The 26,454-nt window shown below is 47.2% G+C and overlaps 1 protein-coding gene across 1 annotated transcript in view; it reads left to right on the top strand.

Annotated features, from left to right (window-relative positions):
• Window positions 1-26,454, top strand: part of CROCC (ciliary rootlet coiled-coil, rootletin) — a 113,188-nt gene that overhangs the window by 32,261 nt on the left and 54,473 nt on the right. The window contains exons 8-10 of the mRNA XM_068107260.2: window positions 6,930-7,036; window positions 7,256-7,429; window positions 24,514-24,610. Coding sequence (XP_067963361.2) covers window positions 6,930-7,036; window positions 7,256-7,429; window positions 24,514-24,610 — 378 coding nt within the window. The remainder of the gene's footprint in view (window positions 1-6,929; window positions 7,037-7,255; window positions 7,430-24,513; window positions 24,611-26,454) is intronic.

Here is a 26,454-nt window from a genome sequence, read left to right as displayed (position 1 = left end):
CAGAAACACACCCACAGGATAACCGAATCCGGAAAGAATTCTCAAACTAAACATACAGCCGGTAGGGAGCATTATTTACAAGACTATGCTGCTATTTACACTACGATCCAGGACCTGTTTTTGGAGGAACACATGCAGATGTTATGCATAGAGAGAGCGCGCTTGCCAGCATCGATACACCAACCCACGAGTGCTCTGTGGCCGACGGCCTTTAATAACGTGCAGAGCACCCTTCCCGAGCATCAAAAGCACCACCCCACCACCAATCGGTGCAGTCACCATTGTTCATTGGAATAAAAATAAATTCGACAACCCCTAACCCTGCAGGTGTCTCTTGCTCTTCTTGTGGTGCACTTGGTGTTAATTAACAGTGGTTCACCTTTATGGCATAGGTGCCACGTTGACCCATAGGTCCTTCCACGGGTGGTGCTTGGCCGCAAAAGAGCTGCGGTCCATTGTGGGTGGCCACAAACATTGCGGTCCATATGGTGTATCGATCCAGGCAGCCAACAGCGAAAGTGCAGGCCCACAACTGCGTAGCCAGCACCTCTCTCTCCTCTCTCTCTACCCCAAAGCCAGATCCTCGGAGGTGGGAGACAAAAGAAGAAACAAGTGAGTAAGGTGGTAAGGGCGCAAAAGTGCACGCAATATAAGGTAATGCACACTGGGGGCACATGGGAACCAGGTGAGACAGGTACGTTCCTATCGTACGCCCCCCCCCCCCACCAGGTAACCTACATGGCCCCTCCCTTACCCCTTACTGTATCCACAAAACACAACACTACCCATAAACATCTACTTTACAAATCAACAAACATCCCTACTGTCTTCCCCGTTCCTCCCATAAACCAAATTCGTCTTCTCTCCCTCCTAACCAATCAAATTTGCCATTTTCAACTCTCATCAAAATTTGCCATCTCCAACTCAACATCATAATTTGCCATTACCAATTCATCATCAGTCCCTCCTAGGGAGGGAGAGATGGAATCACCCCAATGTCTCATCCACGTCGTGATGCGTCTCACAAATCCACACAGCGATTCATCTCCTGCAACAAAACAAAGAAAACACAGGTGTGGAGTCATCATCATCACCACAGGTAAGTGGCTGCGTATGGTGCGACAGGTTCATCAATCCTAACTATCTCCTAAATGACTTTAACAACTTTACACTACCCGGGGTCTTTCTCCGGCCAAACCATTGGCCCTCTTACACTATGGGTTCTAAAAACCAATTCCCATTGGCCAAACTGTGGTGCTCTTCAATTTGGGGTCTCACTCCCCCGATTCATCTCCCGGTGCCCTCGCACAATTTCTGGGCTGCGGCGTGTACCTCTCCCAGTGGGTCTACCCACCTGCACACCTCCACCACTGCAGTTGCCTCCGAGCTTACCTGCTCCTTGCCCTAACCTAACTACCTGGGGAAGGCCCTCTGGCACTCTCCCCACTCGGTGCCCTCTCTGGCACTGGGCTACCCGGGTCCATCCTCCGGATCCTCGGGCCCCATCCACAACTCTACCGGCTCCCAGAGCCCACCTGCGGCCTCACCTGGCCGACATCCTCACAGTGGTGGAGTGCCCCACCAACTACACACACTAACAGGCTACACGCCCAGCCATTTCCACAACACTAATGCACCCATTCACAACACCATTCTGCAACCGCACCACAAATGCCAATATCCAACCACAATTTACCTGTACCCTCTACCTAACACTTACACTACCCGCCCCGGGTACTCGTGAAAGGGGTCCACTCTTCCCCCATCCACACCTTCGCACCACGCACACCACTCCATACCACTTACTCCAACTCTCTCCACACACCTGTACTTGCACCCTGTGCTCTCACACCTGGTGCCACCTGCACCCTTCTCTCCCCAAGCGCATTCGCGCTGATCCACACACTCACTACTCATACACGGCTCCACACACCTGTCCAGTTGCACACCTGTGCAATCACACCTGTTCAATTCTCACACACACGGCATCATCTCAGCTAACTACTCCCTTCTGAAACTTGCGCTTCCCAGTCGTCCCTTTAACTATTGCGCTCCCTCGTCATTATCATCCACACTAAACTACCTGCGTCCCCACTACAGGTATCAGTCACTAACTAACCTTAACGTCACCTAATGTCATCTTCTAGGGCCCTATCCATATAACCTAACCCACCCGGGCTAGTTTTCACTGCCATACACCCCATAAGCTATTGCTCCTTTGCCCCCCACATGGGAAGGATGGTGGATTTGCCATCCCACCACATCGGGGGTCTCTCACTACCAATTTTGCACATCAAATTGCAACAAATTAAAAATTTGCCAATCATCTGCCAATCACTGTACCATTACCAATCATCACTCTGCCAATCCTTTGCCAATCATCAAATTTTGCTTTTCTCTAATTTTGGGTCCAAAACACTAACCTCATCACCCAGTCGACTCACTAATACCTCTCGGTGCGCCAATTCCTGTCCAAAGCCCGGCTTCGTAAAGCCAAACAATGGATGCTGGTTGTTTTGTGCCAGCGGCTGGATGCGTCCGGCACTCGGTGCAGGGACGGGGGCTTACCCGGGCCGAGATCCCACGCATCACCTCGGCGTGGAGCCATCCAATGTCCCGATCTCGACCTGCCGGCACGTCTCAATAGAAAGTGGTCGCCATGACGACCCTTCCTATCGAGCTGCCCGCTCCGCCTAGTGGAGCCCGGACGCGGCCGCTCCACGCGAGGCCCAGCGTGGATCGCGCACGGCGGTCCTTTCGAACCCGCCGTGGCTCGGATCTCCGCTGGTTCTCGCGGCACGCGAAGCCCGGCACGCACCGAGGGCCCGATTCGGCTAAAAGTCGACCTAACCTTTGACCCGGTTATCGTCGACGCCTCGCCTGCAGGCTTACATGCATACGCTACCCCTTTCGTGCTCATACATGCAGCCGTTCCCATTCTCCTCGTACCTTTCCTTACACACCCAGGTACACCCATTCCACTCACAGCCTTGGTCACACACCTGACCACCGAACATTTTGGCACACATTCGTTCGTAGCACACCTCACCAAAACACCTCTTCGCGCCCCCTCCTCAGTCACCTCCTCTGTGACAATCACAGGTGGGCTCTCATTCGCACACCCAACCACGTGCCTCACCACCAACTCCAGCGTGCATTCCCACTCACGCTCTACCATTCCAGGTGTGCATCCTTCCATCCCAGGTGTACATCCTCGCTCACCTGTCACAACTAACTCACGCTCCATGTCACTCTCACTACTTTCACCTCCACTCGTGACAACGCACTCACCCTTACTCTTGACAGCACACTCTTTCCCCATGCACCTGTCCGTCACACCCCTTTCTCGCGCACACTCTCCCGTTACACCCTCTGTAACACTCACCACAGGTGGACACTCTTCCTTACTTCTGACAGCGCACTCTTTCCTCATGCACCTGTCCGTCACACACCTTTCTCGCGCACACTCTTGCGCACACTCTCCCGTCACACCCTCTGTAACACTCACCACCCCGCGCTTCCACGTGCTCCCTCGCACACGCGCTACGACCGACTCACTCTCGCCAGCACACTCACTCCTTGGCACGCACTTTTTCCTCACACACCCCAGAGTCGGACTTTCTTGCACACCTCCATTTTCGCACACCAGACCTGTCGCACACTTCACCCACGGCCTCTCACGAACACCCGGGTCTATCTCGACCCCCAAGCCTCTTAAATCACCTGGCGCATCATACGCACGACCATATTGGTCACCACTTACACCGGGTCCTCTTCCTCTTCGCTTCTCCTCCATCACCTGCGAATCCCTCATCCGGTTAATGAGCACATCACGATCCAAACACAGACTTTGGACCAATTCTTTTATCTCCTCTTTTATCTCTTTGTTATCCCCTCTCCGTCGCTTCTTAATTTCGCTCACCCCTTCTTCCACTTCTTCTAATTTGTGCCTCACCTCTTTTATTCCCCGGTACGTCTCCTCAAGCTCGTCCTCCAAGGCTACCTTGACCGTTTCCATGTGCGTCCTCACCTGCCGGTCCTTCGTCTCCATTACCTCTATCACCTCGTCCAACCTCGTTGTCAGTCCCTCACGTACTATCTGACATTCCCTCTTTGTCGCTATCAAGTCATCTTTTAGTTCTTTCTGTGTCGCCTTTAAACCTCCTAATACCGCAGTGTTCCTTTGAACCTGCTCCACTAACTCCGTCTGTCCCACCGTCAGCTGCTCCACCTCCTGCGTCAGGTCCTCTATGCCCCCTTGTAACTTTACAGTCCCCTTTCTCACCTCCTTTTCCATGTGCTCCTCACAGTGCCTCACCTCCTCGCGCACTCCTCCGACCTCCTCACTCACTCCTCTTCTGATCTCCTCTCCCATCACTTGCATCTCCTGCCCAGATGCCACCCTCATCTGCTCCATTTCCTCCCTGTGAGCATCCAGTTTGGTTTCTACCCCCATTCTGACCCCCTCTATCTGCTGCTCCATTTGTTTAACTTCCCTTTCCGCTTGGTCCCTCATGTCCCTCAATTTGCCTTCCATACTGTTTTCTAACCCCTCTAACCCTTTTTGCATCCCTTCCATTTGATTCTCTTGAGCGGCCATTCTGTTTTCTACCCCCGTTAACCCATGTTTCACTCCCTCTATCTGATTCTCTTGAGCGGCCATTCTGTTTTCTACCCCCATTAACCCATTTTTCACCTCCTTTATCCCGTTGTCTAACCCCTCAAAATTTTTGTCTACCTTCTCACCAGTACCCCTCGCTTCGTCCCTCATTACCCCCATTTGGTTTCCCATTACCCCCATTTGGCCCTCCAATCGCTCACCCTGAGCATCCATCCGATTCCCCATTCTGTTTGCCATTTCTTCATTATTCTGGGCCATAAGGGCCTTCATTTGTATCCAAAACGAGTTCAAATCCATCGGGGGCGCTGCCACGGTCGCTGGCGCGGTGATCAGCGAGGCGCCATTTTGCGCGCCCGCTTCTTCGTGCGTGACGGCGCTATTTTGCGAACCTGCCGCCCTCACTGCTTCGCTCTCCTCCTGTCCCTCATTTTGGTCCTGGATCGACCCTACCTCACTCTCCTTTACCGGACCCCAGCTGTCTTGATCCGCCATAGCGCGACTTTCAAAATTCGGTTTTTATTTTTTTATTTTCGTAAAACAAATTGAAATTTCGCCGTTATAATTTCGCGCGGGAAACGCGCTCCGAATCGATTTTCCCTCCCAAAATTTGGGCCTAACTAATTTAGTCCCGGGTTCGAATTCCACTCCTCGACACCAATTGTTACAGACACGACTTTGATGTTAAGGTGGGCCGAGCGGAATGGCCGTCGTGTCCGCACAAATTACCCGATTGTACTCGAACGTCGACGAAGCCGCGCTACGCTGGCTCAATAGGAAAGAGAAGACACCCGGCTGGGTTATAATGACACAATACGACACCAGGGGTTCAGTTCTCAAGACCTCCGGAGGAGGTTATATTAAGGCGGAAGGTTAGATTACAGGGACGAGAGGTATATCACAGAAAGACAGGCACTTAGACACAACCTTATATTATTCCCGACAGACCACAGAGAAACAGGACAAAAACTGACTCACACGGGGATTGATGGCTAGGAAAGCGGGTATTCGATGGCCAGCACAAGGTGCACCTTGTGCTCAGGGACAGGATGGCGCGGCCCAAAAGATGCAGGAGGTCTCTCAGCGCTCGAGGTGGCGTCTTGTCGTCTCAAGCTGGGGGCGCATCTGACGTCACGTCCGGCAAGCGGCTGCGTATATCCGGCGGGGAGTGACACGCCCTCGGCTCGTTAGCTCCGCCCAGATGGAATCGGTCCGCCCTTCTTATTGGGTGCGGGGGGGGGTTTACCAGGCTCCGCCCTTGACGAGGAGCTGACAGCCAGCCCCTTCGTGGTAACCCCGTGGGGCGCATGGATAATGGCGGCTAACCGAGCCGGAGGGAGGACGCACACTCCCCGCGCGCGCCGTTGTTGTAGTTGTTGTTGTAGCTGTAGTTGTTGTTGTTGTTGTTGTAGCTGTAGTTGTTGTTGTTGTTGCTGTAGTTGTTGTTGTTGTTGTTGTAGCTGTAGTTGTTGTTGTTGTTGTTGTAGCTGTAGTTGTTGTTGTTGTTGTTGTTTGGGGAAGAAGATGGGAGGAGGTATGGGAAGGTCCTAAACTCACTACTGGTGCCATATAATCACATTCTGGTGCAACGAAGAGTCATAATTAATGGAAACGAGGCCTTAACTGACATAGATTAAGAATAACTAGGAAGATGTCCGAAAGTTGTCTACGTGTGGTGCGGTGGACCTGGGCACGACATTTAATGGGGGAATAAGGGGAAGGTCGGCTCTACTGATTGTTATTTACATGCAATGGGACTAGGGAATGGGGGACTGGGGAAAGTTGGGGAGTATTGGAGAAAATAGGGGAATATTTACAAGCGGATATGGAGGCCAAATTCCATATTCGCAACAATATATATATATATATATATATATATATATATATATATATATATATATATATATATATATATATATATATAGTGTGTGTGTGTGTGTGTGTGTGTGTGTGTGTGTGTCCAGTATTTACACAGTGTATTACATATTGCAAATGTTTGTATCATTGCTGCAGAAAACACCTACTTGCTTCAACGAGTTGTTGGGACTTCTCAGTCCATGTAGATTGATGATCAACACAAATAATTTGCAACAGTCGATAGCCACTGAATTCCCAGGATATCAACGTCTCATTTGTGATGATATAATCAAATTGCACAAACTGCATTTGTGTCACGGTGGTAAATAAAGGGTTAATGTGCTGTTCAATCAGAGGTATAATTCATGTCGGTGGTGTTAACACTGTGGGTCATTTACGAAAGCACCTGATATATTTACTTCCTGTATTGTTTGGCCGTGTCTGTTCCCCACAGAGTTTTAACTCATATTTGAGCAAGGAGAAAGGACATTTAATGAAGCTTTGGCGCAATGTAATCTCCTTCCATCATGGATTCAATGATCTGAAGTCTGCCACCGAACGGCAAGTCACTCAGTTTGCAGGCTGTCCACAAGACATGTGCACGTACAGTGAGACACACACGCACGCTACATAGAGAAGGTGGAATGAGTGATGTGGTTGTGGAATGTTGTCGGAGGATCTGGCAAGGTGAACATTAGGTTGACGTGTTTGCAATCAGCATTTTAAATGGGAATCGTAGAAAATTATTCTGACCCAGTATGGTTTGTGTTTGTTATGTAGAGACCTAAATGATCTTCGTTTGGAGCTAGGCCGCTTGGCACTGTGTATGCGAGACTCTTGCCATGAATTGGTGAAATGTCGGAGCGGTACAGTCCTGGAGGATGGAGTGCACGAAGCACAAAAAGGGCTTGTTCAGGCTCGTGCTGAGGCAGAAAAAGCCGAGCTGCTTTGCCGGTAGGTGGCCTTTCCCTCCCGGACAACCGAGGCGGTGTGGCGAGGACTAGTCGGGGCTGTAAACGAGGTACTCAGACTTATTGGTAGTGAGATTATGTAATAGGCCATTTACTTATTACCCTCGCCTCAGGAGAGGTTATTGCATTTGAGTCCGTTTGTTTGTTTGTCCGCACAGAAAAAATATGATTTTCTCTGTAACCGTTGGTCCGATTGACAGGAAATTTTCACCATAGGTGCAAATCCACCTGTATAATTTTTTATGACGTCATAGGTCATGTGGTGTGGTCGCCATCTTGGAAAAACCGAAAAACTTTGCACCTCTATATCTCCGAAAGTGCTGAATATAAAAAATTGAGACATGGCTCATTGTAAAGAACTCTCCATGTGGAATAACATATGTTAATGATGTCATAAGTGCCTCCATTATGACGTCATAATTCGACAAGTACAAAACTTCATCCGATCAAGATGAAATTTCTTGAGCATCATCTTAGTCAGGTTCACTATGTTTTTTCGTTCAAAATTTTGGTAGATTAGCAAAACTATACATTTCTGGAATACTCAGAGCATGAGGAATCCAAAAATTAATGTTTGCATTTGCATAGACACCTTTGCGAAAATGACCCTCAGGACAGTGATGAAGATCTGTAAAAGCATATTCCTGAACGGTGTAGACTTAGTAGATCCTGTGTATCTATATAATTATAAAATTGAAATCTTGCGTGTTTGTATGTAACATTCGATCGGTCCGGGGGCGTGGCTTACCCCTTTGAAAGAGTAGTAATATCCACCATTTTATTAACTCGCATAGCTTTGAGGCCTGTTTTGTAGGCCCGTGGTGTCTTGCTCTCTCTCTCAGTTTTATTTCAAATCAAATTCGATATATCATTTCATTTTTCACAGTCGCTAACATAGTTTTAGACTCGGTTGAAAAAAAACGGGAAGAAAATCCGATGAAACTTTCCGTTTATAGAACGAAATGAATTCTGAAAGGCTTGTATCTTCAAGGCCATTGAGTCTGTTTCACGCCTTTATCTTCAATGTAAGTCGCCATCTGATTTCATTTTTATCGATGGTTTTAGACTCGGTAAAAGAAATAATTGAGAACATTCACGCACACACGGGAAATTGCAGAGATATATTTTAAAAATCGCGCCACGTTGATATATGAAAATACACCGCCTAAAATAACAGGCATACAGTATATATCTTCGTCATTTCATTCAACATTATTACCCGGAAGTAAAATATGTTTCAGGAAATTACCGAGAGATATTTCTTCGATTTTTTTTATTATTTATATGCGCATACACTTTAAATAGGTTTATTTGAAATCTTTAATTTTCACAATGTAATTTATTTGTCATTTGATGATCGGCAAAACGATAGCACAAACACAATACTATTTGCAGGAAGAATGTCGTATCAACCCTCCGACGGCGCTACGGACGCGGACAACGAATCACACCTCACGTCTATGGACGCGAATAGCAACATCCGCACGAATCAGTCATCAATGATTTTCATTGACGCGCCTGGAGGCACAGGGAAGACGTTTCTTATTAACCTGATTCTCTCTAAAGTGAGAGCGAGTGGAGAAGTTGCCCCCTGCGGTGGCCTCATCTGGCATAGCTGCTACCCTCATGCCTGGTGGAAGAACAGCGCACTCAAGGTTCCAAATCCCTCTGACACCGAGGGAAGATGGCGTATGCAACATCGATAAAAATTCCACTATCGCAGACCTCTTTCGAAGTACAAAACTCATCGTGTGGGATGAGTGTCCTATGATCAGGAGAGAGAGTTTCGAGGCTGTGGATCGCACGTTGCGTGATGTATGTGACAAAGACGAGCCTTTTGGAGGGATCTTGACGATATGCTGTGGTGATTTCCGTCAACGTGATCGGAGATAAGGGCCGAAATCACGTGTCACAGGTAAGTGATTTAGAACGCTGGAGAGGTGAGCCTTATGGCTTGCTGGCCCAAATAATCTCCCTGATGATGTCCAGCGTTCGCTTTAGTTCTATTCTCATATCTATTCAAACTGACATTGACCCAACGGGTCATGGGTCGTCTAGGGGTAGCATCATCATCATCATTGGCTGAGGGGTAGCATCATTGGCTGAGGCGTAGCATCATTGGCTGAGGGGTAGCATCATTGGCTGAGGGGTAGCATCATTGGCTGAGGGGAAGCATCATTGGCTGAGGGGAAGCATCATTGGCTGAGGGGTAGCATCATTGGCTGAGGTGTAGCATCATTGGCTGAGGGGTAGCATCATTGGCTGAGGGGTAGCATCATTGGCTGAGGGGTAGCATCATTGGCTGAGGGGTAGCATCATTGGCTGAGGGGTAGCATCATTGGCTGAGGGGTAGCATCATTGGCTGAGGGGTAGCATCATTGGCTGAGGGGTAGCATCATTGGCTGAGGTGTAGCATCATTGGCTGAGGGGTCACATCATTGGCTGAGGGGTGGCATCATTGGCTGAGGGGTGGCATCATTGGCTGAGGGGTGGCATCATTGGCTGAGGTGTAGCATCATTGGCTGAGGGGCGGCATCATTGGCTGAGGGGCGGCATCATTGGCTGAGGGGCGGCATCATTGGCTGAGGGGCGGCATCATTGGCTGAGGGGCGGCATCATTGGCTGAGGGGCGGCATCATTGGCTGAGGGGCGGCATCATTGGCTGAGGGGCGGCATCATTGGCTGAGGGGCGGCATCATTGGCTGAGGGGCGGCATCATTGGCTGAGGGGCGGCATCATTGGCTGAGGGGCGGCATCATTGGCTGAGGGGCGGCATCATTGGCTGAGGGGCGGCATCATTGGCTGAGGGGCGGCATCATTGGCTGAGGGGCGGCATCATTGGCTGAGGGGCGGCATCATTGGCTGAGGGGCGGCATCATTGGCTGAGGGGCGGCATCATTGGCTGAGGGGCGGCATCATTGGCTGAGGGGCGGCATCATTGGCTGAGGGGCGGCATCATTGGCTGAGGGGCGGCATCATTGGCTGAGGGGCGGCATCATTGGCTGAGGGGCGGCATCATTGGCTGAGGGGCGGCATCATTGGCTGAGGGGCGGCATCATTGGCTGAGGGGCGGCATCATTGGCTGAGGGGCGGCATCATTGGCTGAGGGGCGGCATCATTGGCTGAGGGGCGGCATCATTGGCTGAGGGGCGGCATCATTGGCTGAGGGGCGGCATCATTGGCTGAGGGGCGGCATCATTGGCTGAGGGGCGGCATCATTGGCTGAGGGGCGGCATCATTGGCTGAGGGGCGGCATCATTGGCTGAGGGGCGGCATCATTGGCTGAGGGGCGGCATCATTGGCTGAGGGGCGGCATCATTGGCTGAGGGGCGGCATCATTGGCTGAGGGGCGGCATCATTGGCTGAGGGGCGGCATCATTGGCTGAGGGGCGGCATCATTGGCTGAGGGGCGGCATCATTGGCTGAGGGGCGGCATCATTGGCTGAGGGGCGGCATCATTGGCTGAGGGGCGGCATCATTGGCTGAGGGGCGGCATCATTGGCTGAGGGGCGGCATCATTGGCTGAGGGGCGGCATCATTGGCTGAGGGGCGGCATCATTGGCTGAGGGGCGGCATCATTGGCTGAGGGGCGGCATCATTGGCTGAGGGGCGGCATCATTGGCTGAGGGGCGGCATCATTGGCTGAGGGGCGGCATCATTGGCTGAGGGGCGGCATCATTGGCTGAGGGGCGGCATCATTGGCTGAGGGGCGGCATCATTGGCTGAGGGGCGGCATCATTGGCTGAGGGGCGGCATCATTGGCTGAGGGGCGCCATCATTGGCTGAGGGGCGCCATCATTGGCTGAGGGGCGGCATCATTGGCTGAGGGGCGGCATCATTGGCTGAGGGGCGGCATCATTGGCTGAGGGGCGGCATCATTGGCTGAGGGGCGGCATCATTGGCTGAGGGGCGGCATCATTGGCTGAGGGGCGGCATCATTGGCTGAGGGGCGGCATCATTGGCTGAGGGGCGGCATCATTGGCTGAGGGGCGGCATCATTGGCTGAGGGGCGGCATCATTGGCTGCGGGGCCGCATCATTGGCTGCGGGGCGGCATCATTGGCTGAGGGGCGGCATCATTGGCTGCGGGGCGGCATCATTGGCTGCGGGGCGGCATCATTGGCTGAGGTGCGGCATCATTGGCTGAGGTGCGGCATCATTGGCTGAGGTGCGGCATCATTGGCTGAGGTGCGGCATCATTGGCTGAGGGGCGGCATCATTGGCTGAGGGGCAGCATCATTGGCTGAGGGGCAGCATCATTGGCTGAGGGGCCGCATCATTGGCTGAGGGGTCGCATCATTGGCTGAGGGGTGGCATCATTGGCTGAGGGGTCTTCTCCTCACTGCTCATTACTAAAAACTGCTCTTCTATGTGAGGATTGATAAATAAAAGCAATTAGAACCAGTAAATTTAGTTTTATATGGCATTTTGCCTCTCCATTAGAAAGTGTGAGAAAATTATATATCTTCACCATAGGTTGACCTTTGGCCCCCACTGTAACCATGGTAACCCCTTAATTATATATAATAACATTGACCCAACGGGTCATGGGTCGTCTAGTAGGACTTATAGTTCAATCTGATACTAACAAGGCTGCTTTCTTGCTTTATAAACCCATACCTATAACTTCAAAGGACTTGCAATATCATGTATTATGTAATACAGTTATATCACAAATATAAAGACAATGGTTTTCAATTACCTTTGTTTGTTGCTTTTCTATAATCCTGAGCACTATTTTGAGGCCTTTATTGGATTCCTTAACCCAGAAAACATAGGATTAGCATATTTAATTAAGTTTCTAGGTTGACTAGAAGCCGAGATAGCGCAAAATATGTATTTTATGGTGGCCATTTTGAAAATCCAAAATGGCGGCCATGCAGGTGTCTGTGCAAATGCCAACATTGATTTTCGGATTCTCCATGCTCTGACGATTCCAAAAATGTATAGTTTTGCTAATCTCCCAAAATTTTGAACGAAATTATATTTGTTAACATAGTGAACCTGACTATCTAGGGATAAATTGGTGGAGAAAAAAAGTAATAACGATGGGGTCATCAGTCACGTGGTTCGGCCGCCATATTTGTTTTAACACAAAGCCTTAAAAACCACTGAAAACACGTCCTGGCGAGGGTCTGCAATCTCTGATTGCTCTTTCTAGTTTCCGTATGTATTTACTAGCCAAGGCACCTGGTGTTACTGGGTAACAGAGTCGCTTAGTGGAAGATGAAGCTTTCTACTACCGTAAATTTCGGACCATTGAGCGCATCGTTATATAAGCCGCATCCCCTAAATTAAAAAAAAAATCTGGAATTTAAACACACACAAGCCGCACTGGTTTATAAGCCGCAACCGTTTATTAACCACAAAAAGTGAGAAACTCGACAGCCACAGAAACTTGTCAGACGTGCGCAAAGCACAAATTCAATCACAAATTCAGTGACAAAGCAACACAAAAATAAAAATACAGCTACACCAAAGATACACAATAATACACACAATCAAAAAATACCGGTAGTCACATTCATTCGTCGTCGTCATCATTTCCACTGAAGCCACTGAAAGCTTCGTCTTCAGTGTCGGAGTTGAACAACAGAAGCATAGCTTCTTCTGCTATGGCGGCATCGCTGACCCCGGCCTCTTTTTCACCGTCGGATGAATCCGAGTCTTGCTGGCTGGAGCTGGTGGCTTCTCTGTCGTCTGCTACATACAAGAGTTCAGCTTTGCGAAAGCTGTTGATGATCGTAGATTGTTTTACTTTTCCCGTAGATTGTCAAAATCGTAGATTGTCGTAGATCGTAGATTGTCAAAATCCATTGACAGACCTCCATGAAGCTTGCTCGTCGCATACGTCCAGTTTTGGTGAAAGATTTTTCGCCACTGGTCATCCATGTTTCCCATTCGACACGCAGTGCTACTTTGAAAGCACGATTAACACTGATATCAAGAGGTTGAAGATATTTGGTCGTGCCGCCTGGGATCACTGCTGGGATGGAGTTAGTCGATCTGATTGCTTCTTTTAGTCGATCTGATTCTTCTCTGATTGTTATCACTAGCACCCTTTTACAGTGAGTTTTGAATTCACGAAGAGTCAAAACCAGTTTTGAAACCTAATGTGAATCTAAACATAGGCTGGAGACTGACGACAACAACTTGATTTGGCCTGAACGCGTCATCAGGAAAACCCGCAACATCGGAAAATTCCATAAACAAGCTGCATCGTTATTTTAGCCGCAGAGGTCGAAGTTGAGGGAAAAGGTTGCGGCTAATAGTCCGAATTTTACGGTACTTCCACATCATCGTCTCCCAATCCAAACACATTGATCTTCTCAGTTGACAAGATTTTAGTCTCCTTTAGGTTTAAATAAAGACCAGCTTTTTCACTTTCCTTCTTCAATGTCTGCAGCAATTTCATCAAATCCTTGTTATTTTCTGCCAAGGAAGTATTATCATTCAGCACACGTTAGATTGTTTTTTCCATCTTCCTCCAATCCTAACTCCATCCTTTTTGTCATCCAAGTTCGATTTTTCATCAAAATTATTATAACCTCAAATTAATCCATCAATTCCATTCAATGATGGAATAATGATAATGGCATAACAAAAAAAAAAAAAAAAAAATAACCACCTTTAGAGGCCATTTTTCCCCGCAAGCAGGGGTTGGCCTCTTTCGGGGACCGTGGTTGTTGTTGTTTTTTGGTCCCCTTTTTGAAGCAATGTTTTACGGCCGGATGCCCTTCCTGCCGCCAACCCTTTTTGTCGCCTTTTACGACAAGCAGGGAATTACCAGTGAACTGGTACTCAATTAGCCGACCTCGGAAGGATGACAGGCTGAGTCAACCCCCCTGGCGTTAATTCAGCGATCGACCGGGATTCGAACCCAGGATCCTAGGATCCTAAGCTGGCACCCTAGCCGCTAGCCCAACACCAGGCTTGTTATGTGGCATAACATAATATGGCATAACAATATAAATATAAAAATTAACCACCTTTAGAGGCCATTTTACCCCGCAAAGCGGGGGTTGGCCTTTTTCGGGAACCGTGGTTGTTGTTGTTTTTCGGTCCCCTTTTTGAAGCAATGTTTTACGGCCGGATGCCCTTCCTGACGCCAAACCTTTTTGCCGCCCTTAACGACAAACAGGGAATTACCAGTGAACTGGTACTCAATTAGCCGACCTCGGAAGGATGACAGGCTGAGTTAACCCCCCTGGCGTTAATTCAGCAATCGACCGGGATTCGAACCCAGGATCCTTGGATCCTAAGCCGGCACCCTAGCCGCTAGCCCAACACCAGGGTCTTTGCATAACAATTGCATAACAATATGGCATAACAATAATAACGAGAAATCATCTGAAAATGCAAATCCCGTCCGCATCCACTTTGTATTTAGATTTATTCTTCTGTAACCAAAACATGATGAAAACAGCTAAAAAAAAATACAAAACATTGATGGTTTTAGACGATATTGACCTTTTGACCTCAAAAACAATATGCTTCAGTGATCCTATATGCAAACCCTGCTCAAATTTCAAGACAATCGGATGAAAATTGGCAATTTTATGCAACCTTCAACTTTGACCTTTTGTTCTAGAAAAAAAAAAACAATTGGCTTCTAGCTTTTGATTGGTGAACCAATTCAGTGACACAATATCCAAATTCTTAACATTTCAGGACAATTGTATGAAAATTGACTGTTTTATGTGACGCTGACCTTTGACGTTTTGCTGCGTAGTGCACGGGCTAACTAGAGAAACAAGGACATGGGTGGGGTCAACGAGCGGCAAATTTGATTGGTCATGATGACGTAAAATGGCATAATATTTTGTCCAACTACTGCTAAATGGAAGGGTATTGAAAGTGTGGAAAAGGCAATTTGTGTTTCACTGTTCAAGTATATAATTCAATTGAAATAAAATAAAGATTTTAAAGTTCGTAGCAAAAACAAATTTCGCAGTTTACCGCCATTGATGCAGTGTCGTTTACACCAACTTATCTACACGTTACATTAGTTCTTCGTGCCTGTTGGTTGTGTCCTTTATGATGCCCATAAAAACAGTAGGTTTCCTCTTTGTTTGGCAGAGTAAAAAAAATCGCACCCATGTCCAAAGGAAGCGGTTCAGTTTGGCATTTTTAATATGAAATAGGCAAAGCCTACAAATGAACGAAACCCATCAAAATTACCCTTTAGAACTCATGAGAATTACACTCTAGAATTACGCTCTAGAACACATCAGAATGCCCCTCTCGAATTTCCCTCTAGATCTACCTTTTTTATTTCTTTTTCTTTTTTGTATACAACATCGACGCTCGTGAAAGAGCTAACATTAATCACACAAAAAGTCAAACCGACACAAACCGACACATAAAACACAAAATAAGGGGAGCGGTTGACAAGATGGGGAGAGAGGGGGAAGGACACAAACACAACATTTGAGAGCAGGGACGTCGAGAGAACTGTGGGAGGGAGAGGGCTTGGGGGGAGGTGGGAGAGGTATAAAACATATGGACACTGCAAGGACTTCCAGGAAAGAAGTTGGAATTTCGAAAAAGTGTATCTGGGGTGAATTAGCGGGGGTAGAAAAGATCAAGGTTTTGGATGGGGGAAGATAAGAGATGGTGGTGAACAGCTGTTTTAAAGACGTGGAGGGAGGAGTGGGATTGAAGGGAATGGGGGAGTTTGTTCCAGAGGCAGGAGAAAAGGGGAATGAAAGAGTGAAGGTGAGCAGAGAGCCTAGATTTTGGGTCTCTTTTGGCTTTTTGGATTTTGGCAGGGTTGCTGGCAGATCTTGTGCGACCTGTAGGAATATTTGGGGGACAGAGCCTGGGGGAGCAAGGCCGGAGAGGAGTCAGTAGAAGACAGAAAGACCACCAACCTGCCTGCGGTGAGTGAGTGAAAGGCCCTCGGAGTTAGCTTCATCGCAGGAGATTTCAATGATTCTGAAAGCTTTGGCTTCAACAGCGTGAAGCCGAGCTAGGTGTGAGGCAGGAGCACCGGCCCAGAGGGGGGAACAGTATTCCATTGAGCTGCGGATGAAAGCCTTGTATGTGATGAGGAGCTCAGGTGTGCCAAGGAAGGACTTCGTACGACGGAGGATGCTCTGTCAGCGACTGGCTTTGGAGACCAGCTTGGAAATGTGGTTTTCCCAAGAAAGATCATGGTAGATAGTGAGACCCAAAAGCTTGAGCGACCGAACTTCTTGGAGAGGATTGTTGAGAAAGTAGATGGGAGGGTTTTCCAGTCGGTCTTTTCAGAGACATAGTAAGAGTGTGAGATTTGTCAGGATTGAAAGACATGTTCCACTTGTTTGACCAGTCTGTGATTTTGTCCAGGTCTGCAGAGAGTGAGGAGGCTGCAGGCTACCGATCTGAGGGATGAGAAATGGAGCGGCACAGAGTGGAGTCATCAGCAAAGAGATAGAGAGGATTTTCCAGAGAGTCGGAGAGATCATTGATGAAGACCAGAAAAAGCACAGGGCCCAGAACACTACCTTGGGGAACTCCAGCCAGAACAGGAAGGGGCGATGAGAGAAATCCATTCAGGGCCACACGTTGACTACGACCAAAGAGGAAGTCCGCAAACCAAGCGTGGAGATTTCCATGGATACCATAGGAGGAGAGTTTGGTGAGCAGAGCTGGGTGCCAGACCGTATTGAAGGCACATGATATGTTGAGGGAGACAGCTCTGATTTCCTGTTTGGCATTGAGGACCTTCATCCATTGTTGAGAGAACTTTAGAACCATCTTTAGATCATCTTTCGAACTTTACAACATCCATCTTTAGAATGCATGAGAATTACCCTTTATATTCTAAAAGGTAATTCTAAAGGGTAATTCAAATGCGTTCTCAAGGGTAATTCTAATGCGTTCTAAAGGGTAAAACTACCCTTTATAACTCATTAGAATTACCCTTTGGAACGCATTTGAATTACCCTTTAGAATTACCTTTTAGAATCGCCCTTTAGAATTACCCTGTCGAAATACCCTCCAGAATTAACCTTTAGAACTCATGAGAATTACCCTTTAGAATTACCTTTTAGAATCAATCTTTAGAATTTCTCTTCAGAACTCTTTTGAATTACCCTTTAGAACTCATTAGAATTACCCTTTAGAATTACTCTCTAAAATTACCCTTTAGAACGCATTAGAATTACCCTTTAGAACGCTTTAGAATTACCCTTTAGAATTACCTTTTAGAATCTATCTTTAGAATTAACCTTCAGAATTACCCTTTAGAACGCTTTAGAATTACCCTTTAGAATTACCTTTTAGAATCTATCTTTAGAATTAACCTTCAGAATTACCCTTTAGAATTACCCTTTGGAACGCATTAGAATTACACTTTAGAATTACCCTTTAGAACACAATAGAATTACCCTTTAGAACACAATAGAATTACCCTTTAGAATTACCTTTTAGAATCACCCTTTAGAATTACCCTTTAAAATTAATCTTCAGAATTACCCTTTTGAATGCATTAGAATTACATTTTAGAATTACCCTTTGGGATTACCCTTTAGAACGCATTATAATTACCCTTTAGAATTACCTTTTGGAATCAGCTTTTAGAATTACCATTTAGAATTAACCTTCAGAGTTACCCTTTAGAACACATTAGAATTACCCTTTAGAATTACCCTTTAGAATTACCATTTAGAATTACCCTTTAGAATTACCCTTTAGAATTACCCTTCAGAATTACCCTTCAGAATTACCCTTCAGAATTACCCTTCACAATTACCCTTCACAATTACCCTTTGGAATTACCCTTCAGAATAACCTTTGGAATTACCCTTCAGAATTACCCTTCAGAATTACCCTTCAGAATTACCCTTTAGAATTACCCTTTAGAATTACCCTTTAGAATTTCCCTTTAGAATTTCCCTTTAGAATTACCCTTTAGAATTACCCTTCAGAATTACCCTTTGGAATTACCCTTTGGAATTACCCTTTAGAACACATTAGAATTACCCTTTAGAATTACCCTTCAGAATTACCCTTTGGAATCACCCTTCAGAATTACCCTTTAGAATTACCCTTCAGAATTGCCCTTTAGAACGCATTAGAATTACCCTTTGGAATTACCCTTTAGAATTGCCCTTTAGAACGCATTAGAATTACCCTTTGGAATTACCCTTTAGAACACATTAGAATTACCCTTCAGAATTACCCTTCAGAATCACCTTTCAGAATTACCCTTTAGAATTACCCTTTGGAATTACCCTTCAGAATTGCCCTTTAGAACGCATTAGAATTACCCTTTAGAATTACCCTTTAGAATTACCCTTTAGAATTACCCTTTAGAATTACCCTTTAGAATTACCCTTTAGAATTACCCTTCAGAATTACCCTTTAGAACGCATTAGAATTACCCTTTGGAATTACCCTTTAGAATTGCCCTTTAGAACGCATTAGAATTACCCTTTAGAATTACCCTTTAGAACACATTAGAATTACCCTTTAGAATTACCCTTTAGAATTACCCTTTAGAACACATTAGAATTACCCTTTAGTATTACCCTTCAGAATGACCCTTCAGAATTACCCTTCAGAATTACCCTTCAGAATTACCCTTCAGAATTACCCTTTAGAATTACATTTTAGAATTACCCTTTGGAATTATCCTTTCGAATCACCTTTTAGAACGCATTGGAATTACCCTTCAGAATTACCCTTTAGAACGCATTAGAATTACCCTTTAGAATTACCCTTTAGAATTACCCTTTAGAATTACCCTTTAGAATTACCCTTTAGAATTACCCTTTAGAATTACCCTTTAGAATTACCCTTTAGAATTACCCTTTAGAATTACCCTTTAGAATTACCCTTTAGAATTACCCTTTAGAATTACCCTTTAGAATTACCCTTTAGAATTACCGTTTAGAATTACCCTTTAGAATTACCCTTTAGAATTACCCTTTAGAATTACCCTTGAGAATTACCCTTCAGAATTGCCCTTTAAAACCCTTTAGAATTACCCTTTGGAACCCTTTAGAATTGCCCTTTAGAACCCTTTAGAATTACCTGTTAGAATCAATCTTCAGAATTACTCTTTGGAACCCTCTGGAATTATCCTTTAGAACCCATTATAATATCTGTTTGTAACCCTTTAGAACCCGTTTTAATTACCCTTTAGAATAAAACACGATGGGTTAGAAAGGTTCGTCGTCTTCATTTTTGACGGATGGACGGGCATAACCTTACTTATGGCGCCTTCACCACTTAAAAGTTATCTCACTGCCCATGCGCGATGGGGACAAATCCGGAGCCAAATTGCTGCTCATCTACAGGTTTGTTTTCCGATTCGTGTTCAGAATATAATAACCAATTGAAATCAAGTTGTTCTTTGATCATAACGTGTCTTTTGTTAACAGGACAGACAGAAGTTAACCAATTGCTTAACCCAGCTTTTCACTTCGCATGCACAGGTTAATAAACATCGGGGCAATGCCCCTGGCACTCACCTGGTAGAACAAGCATTCTGAGCATTGCGCTGCAATACATGTCCCCTACCGGCAGTCTGTCGTCCGGAAAACTGTTGGGGAAATTACCAAGGGTAACGTGACGTTCCGTTACCCACAGGTTCTGAATCGTTTCGAATCGCTAATTACCTCAGGACGGGCTCACCTGTGATTCACACTCAGGACTTCGATTTATACACCTTGCAGACAGGTCAGTAGAAGCACGAGAAAATAAGCTGTTGATAAAGAACCTTTCAAGTCGCTAAATATCAGTAATTTATTTTATTTTCCGGTTTACGATCAATGATCGATGTGTATATATACAGACTTGGCATTTAATATGGAATATTTTTTTTGTGGGGGTGAACTTACTTTTCAAGATGACATTTCGAAACAAATAAATTGATCCTTGAAAGTGATGTAAACTGATATCGAACTCAATTCATGGACAGTACTGTGTTAAACTTCTGTACGTTTTCCAGAAGTATCTCTTTATTTTGCACATTAGCCAAAATTTTTTTTAACAAAAACAAAAGTTAAATTACGACTGGGATTACGGACAGTAAAATTACAGTTCAGTACTTCATGTAACCCCCACGAGCATTCAGGAGAGCACGTACACGTTGAGGCATGCTGTTCACGAGATTTGCCAAGGTTTGGACAGGAATCGCTTGCCATGCAGTGACAATAGCCTGCTGCAATTCACGCACAGAGGTTGGCTGCTGGTCCAAGTGGTCGATTGGACGCGTTAATTCTGCCCACAAGTTCTCTATCGGATTGATATCCGGGGACATGGCAGGCCACTCCATATGCTCTACACCACGATCAGCAAGAAAGTGTTGGATCATGCGAGCACGATGAGGCCGTGCATTGTCATCTTGGAAGGCAAAGTTTCCTCGAAAGGCTGCACGAGCAAATGGAAGCAATGTTTCTTCCAGAATGGCCCTGTACTTGAACTGGTTCAGCTTTCCATTCAGAACAACCATGTCAGTTTTGCCCCCTGCATGAAAAGCAGCCCAAATGGTCACCCCAACACCTCCAGCTTGGACTCTTGGCACTATACAATCTTTGTTGTAGGCTTCATGCACTTGTCTGCGCACTCGGACGCGGCCATCTTGACGATAGACGAGAAATCTAGACTCGTCACTGAAGATCACGTGATTCCAGTGTACTGGCTGCCATTGACGGTGCTCTCTGACTCACTGCAATCGGCGCTGGCGGTGTTGTGTGGTCAGGCATGGCCTTCTCAGGGGACGCCTGGCACGATAGCCTGCTTGAACCAGTCGTTGGTTGACTAGCCTTCTGGATACAGGCACATTTGTCAGTTGCTGCCACTCAGCCCTAAGCCGATTAGCTGACTTGGTACGGCCATTGCGGACTAACCGGTGCAGCTGGCGATCATCCCTCCTTGTGGTTCTGCGGGGACGTCCTGGCCTCGGTATTGGAGTAGGGACACCTCTCTGAGCATTTCGTTTCAGGATCTTTGACACCTGACCTTGAGTGATACCATACTGCCGAGCAATAGCACGCTGTTTCATGCCGTAATTTCGTAAAGCCACCACTCCATGCAAACAGCATTGTCGAGTTGATGGACCATCTCCAGAGGAAGCGGCAATAACTTTTGGAGACGTGCAGCAGTTGTTTTCCACTAATACAGAACGCAACAACCCTTGTATACCCGACTGTGAAGCCAATCATCAAATGCACCTGTCCGTACATTTTGCCACGCCACCTGTGATATAATCCTGTTGTTGACTTCTTGCTGCGACAGACAATCAGTGACATGGTTCTTTTAACAAATAAATCACCAAAGTGTAAAAGAAACTCACCAGATTGATATACTGAGTTAAGAAAGAAAATCCAAGTCAAGAAGAAAAAAATATTCCATATTAATTGCCAAGTCTGTATGTTGCTCGGCTTGGCTCCGCCCCTCCCGAAAGCGCGCGCTATGTCGCGCTGTCGACGTTCGCGAGACGAGGCTGGGCGCGCGGTGCGGCTTAAGGAGAACTCTAGAATAAACAAAGTGCCATAACTTTGTCAAAAATGATCGAAACGTCGTGAAGTTCGAACTTGATCTGTAACTTATCATGACGAAACCATGTACCAAGTTTGAAATCATTAGCATTAAGAGTTTAGGAAAACGGTCCGGAAAACTGTTCTTTGCGTGACAGACTGACTGACGGACTGACAGACAGACGGAGGGACGGCGTGCAAACCTATAGTCCCCTCCGGTGTACACCGGTAGGGGACTAATAAACAGTATACTGCACTGACTGAAGGTATTTTAAACCAATTTGAATGGTTGCTAGAAGACAGAGCAGCGTGTGGAATCATACTAACATAATCATAAGACTTTAAACAAACAAACAAAAAAAATACCTATTTTAGGGGGCAACCCCTCCATAGACCCCCAAAGGGGCAGATTTTTTTTAATGCCGTGAACAAATTTCGGTACATCACGGGTGATGAAGGTTGTGGTGAAGTTTCATCGAAATCGTGTGTGTAATTTCTGAGGAAAAAGCAAATACCTATTTTGGGGGGTCAAACCTGGATCCACTTAGACACCGATTTTTTAAAATACAACAACAACAACATGCATTTTAAAGGCCATTTTCCCTGCAAGAGCGGGGGTTAGCCTTGCGGTCCCCATGACGATCTTCTCCATTTTGCCCTATTTTCTGCATCTCTCCTTGTTAACCCCCTTGCCCGCATTTCTTCTTCCACCATCTTTAGCCAAGTCTTTCTCGGTCTTCCACGTCCTCTAACTTCCTTCTACATTCATTTCCATCACTCTTCTCAACCAGTCACTTTCATCCTTCCTCAACACATGACCAAACCATCTCAACCTGTTCCTCTTCACAGCATCAATCACAGGCTCTATTCCCATCATCTTTCGCAATTCATCATTTTTAAATGTCGTGAAGAAACTTTAGTCACAACACCACAAATATCCTTTGTGCCACGTTTGGTCACAATCCCTTCAGCGGTTTCGGAGAAGAAGTTGCAAGTGTTTACGGACTGATGGATGGATGGACGGACGGACTGATGGACGGACGGACTGATGGACGGACGGACTGTTGGACGGACGGACGGGCGGACTGATGGACGGGCGGACTGATGGACGGGCGGACTGATGGACGGGCGGACTGATGGACTGGCGGACTGATGGACGGGCGGACTGATGGACGGGCGGACTGATGGACGGACGGACAGACTGATGGACGGACGGAAGGACTGATGGACGGACGGACGGACTGATGGACGGACGGACGGACTGATGGACGGACGGACGGACTGATGGACGGACGGACGGACTGATGGACGGACGGACGGACTGATGGACGGACGGACGGATGGACGGACGGACTGATGGACGGACGGATGATGGACGGACGGACTGATCGACGGACGGACCGATCGACAGACTGATGGATGGACGGACTGATTGACGACGCGCCATCACATAAGCTCCCCTGAACTTCGTTCCAGGTGAGTTAATAATACTAAGTACAGGAGGGCTTGCATGATGATCTCCAGGTATGCACAATCACCTCAAAGCTGTCTTGCCTGGTTTAAATCTCATTCCTGCTGTTCTGTCATCCTGTTCTTTCACAGGTAGGTGAATCATCAATGTGTGTGCCGTCTGCCGTCCTCCGGATGGACGTTAAACTGGGTGTCCCCATCTGCTGGCATTCGTTGGTGGATGTTAGAGATCCCCACTGTGTCCTTCGCGTAGAGTAGGCGAGCTATCGTTGGCAGCATGGCCAAATACAAAATTCCTGCCCTAACCTTAGTCGAACGTCAGGCCTGGCCAGCAAGTTCTTGAAAGACCTCGAGCAAGCTTACCCCGGCCAAACCCAAAAGAATCTGGAATAATTGTGGCCATTAAAGAGAAGAAGAAGAAGAATATTAACACACCGCCATCCGCATGGTGCACATGTGCACATGGATATGCAGTCCATGGAATTTTTAACATTAATCTCTTCAACATCACATTTCAAAACTATCAATCTTCTTCCTCCTCCCTGTCCCCCTGGCTGTTCCGTGATGGGATGGGTGTCTCTAGTTTTTAAAATTGAAAAACTAAAATGACCATCTTCCAATCTTTTGTCGGAAATGCTTTATTTAATTCCCTTTTTGCCTGAGGAGCAGTTTCACGGGCTCTGGCATATTACGTACATTGTACTTGAGATAAAAGCATATGCCATATTGCGTACATAATAAATAAATGGTCCCACCAGTGAACCCTGGTGTTGGGCTAGCGGCTAGGGTGCCGGCTTAGGATCCTGGGTTCGAATCCCGGTCGATCGCTGAATTAACGCCAGGGGGGTTGACTCAGCCTGTCATCCTTCCGAGGTCGGCTAATTGAGTACCAGTTCACTGGTAATTCCCTGCTTGGCGTTAAAGGCGGCAAAAAGGGTTGGCGTCAGGAAGGGCATCCGGCCGTAAAACATTGCTTCAAAAAGGGGACCAAAAAACAACAACAACCACGGTTCCCGAAAAAGGCCAACCCCCGCTTTGCGGGGAAAAATGGCCTCTAAAGGTGTTTTTTTTTTTTTTTTTAAGTGAATTGAAAGCATTGTGGATAATTTTTTTGGTGCTGCTTTTAGGGTGTTGGATTTGTCTGGTACGGTGGAGAGCCTGCAAGCACAGCTGGGTGAAAAAGAAAAGCTGATAAGCTCACTGGGAAACACACTGGAAAGCATGGTAAAGTGTACTTGGAAATTATGGTAAAGTTTACATGGAAATCATGGTAAAGTTTACTTGGAAATCATGGTAAAGTTTATGTGGAAATCATGGTAAAGTTTACTTGGAAATCATGGTAAAGTTTATGTGGAAATCATGGTAAAGTTTACTGGGAAATCATGGAAAAGATTTCTGGTGTATTTCCCCCCCCCCTCCCCCTCCCCCTCCCTCCCCCTCCCCCCCCCCTCCACACAAACTCCAGGTCCTCAAACCTCCACCTTCCAATGCTAAGTGTCAATCCATCTGCTCACCACAACTCCTCATCCCCCTTCCCTCCCTCCCCCCCACCACAACTCCTCATACCCCTTCCCCCCCTCCCGTCCCCACCACAACTCCTCATCCACCTTCCCCACCCCCCACCCCCTCCACAACTCCTCATCCCCCTTCCCCCCCTCCCCCCTACCACAACTCCTCATCCCCCTTCCCCCCCTCCCCCCCACCACAACTCCTCATCCCCATTCCCCCCCTCCCCCCCACCACAACTCCTCATCCCCCTTCCCCCCCTCCCCCCCCCCACCACAACTCCTCATACCCCTTCCCCCCCTCCCCCCCCACCACAACTCCTCATACCCCTTCCCCCCCTCCCACCCCCCTCCCGCCCCCACCACAACTCCTCATCCCCCTTCCCCTCTCCTCCCCTCCCCCCCTCCACAACTCCTCATCCCCCTTCCCTCCCCCTCCCACCCCCCTCCCGCCCCCACCACAACTCCTCACCCCCCCCCCCCTTCTTCCACTTTCACGTTCAAGCTCAACCACATCAGCCTCTACCCTACTCAGCCTCTCTTTTATTGCCTCCCTTACTGTCACCTCTTTCAACCTCCACACCTTCATTCTCGGTTGGTACTTCACCCGCCGAGCTCTCCTCGCACCTTTCACCCTTATGTCGCAGACAACCAAGTGGTGCTGTGAAACAGCCTCCTCCCCCGGGATCACCTTTGTGTCTTGGAGGTGCCCCCTATCTCGCCTACGCACAGATGGCCGATGTTATTGTAAATTTACACCTCGACTTTATATGCATTTCCTGGACGTATTGAATCAATGGATGGTATCTAACCGTCCCGTCCGGCACTACCACCATTTTCTATCCATGAAAACGCCAACGATGCCAGCAGCCTTGCTCTTTGAACTAACACCTCATTTCCGATCCGTACTGCCGATCTTTTCTACTCCCATTAATCCTACTTAACCAACCCTATTACTTGCGGTTCACTGTTGCCTCCCTCCCCTCATCTCTCCTCTTTTCCTGCTTGTTGCTTGTTGTGTCCACCAGCTTCCCTGCTGGCAGTATGTTGCCTTGTTACCCTTTGTCAACTCAGTCTTCCATAAGGTGAGTTTTTGTGTTGAAAAGGTCTCTCTCTTGTGAACTACGCATTTATTTCGTGGGAGAGGCCATGGGGGGAGTGATTTTATTTCCATAATCTAACTTGTGCGCCGGTCCCACAGTGAACTCCTGCGTGGAGTGAACGTGCTGAACAATGAACGCACAACAGGTTTGATGTGCAGGAGCCTCTAGAATGCACGGTTTGCTTTGCTGTGTGTGGTGTTTTTCTGGTTTATCATGGTTTGGCCGAAGGTACTAATGACGTGGATTAGGGTGTGTGGTTTGTGTGCGTTTTTGAGTACCCTTGTTTTCCTGGAAGTGGGAAAGCTGGTATGAAGGGATGTCCTAGATTTAGATGAGAGCACCATGTGGCTGTACTTTCACTAATTATTTTGTTTTGTATTGCCTGCTGTGGATATGGAGTGCTAACGTCGGTAAAATCTTTGACTGACGAAAGTATACTAGGTAGATAGCCATAAACCGT

The sequence above is a fragment of the Myxine glutinosa genome, chromosome 2 (genome assembly GCF_964187855.1).
Source record: "Myxine glutinosa chromosome 2, kmMyxGlut1.1, whole genome shotgun sequence".
In the NCBI taxonomy this organism is placed as follows: Eukaryota; Metazoa; Chordata; class Myxini; order Myxiniformes; family Myxinidae; genus Myxine; species Myxine glutinosa.
Note: the sequence above shows the minus strand (reverse complement) of the source record. Positions and strands in the feature narration are given on the sequence as shown.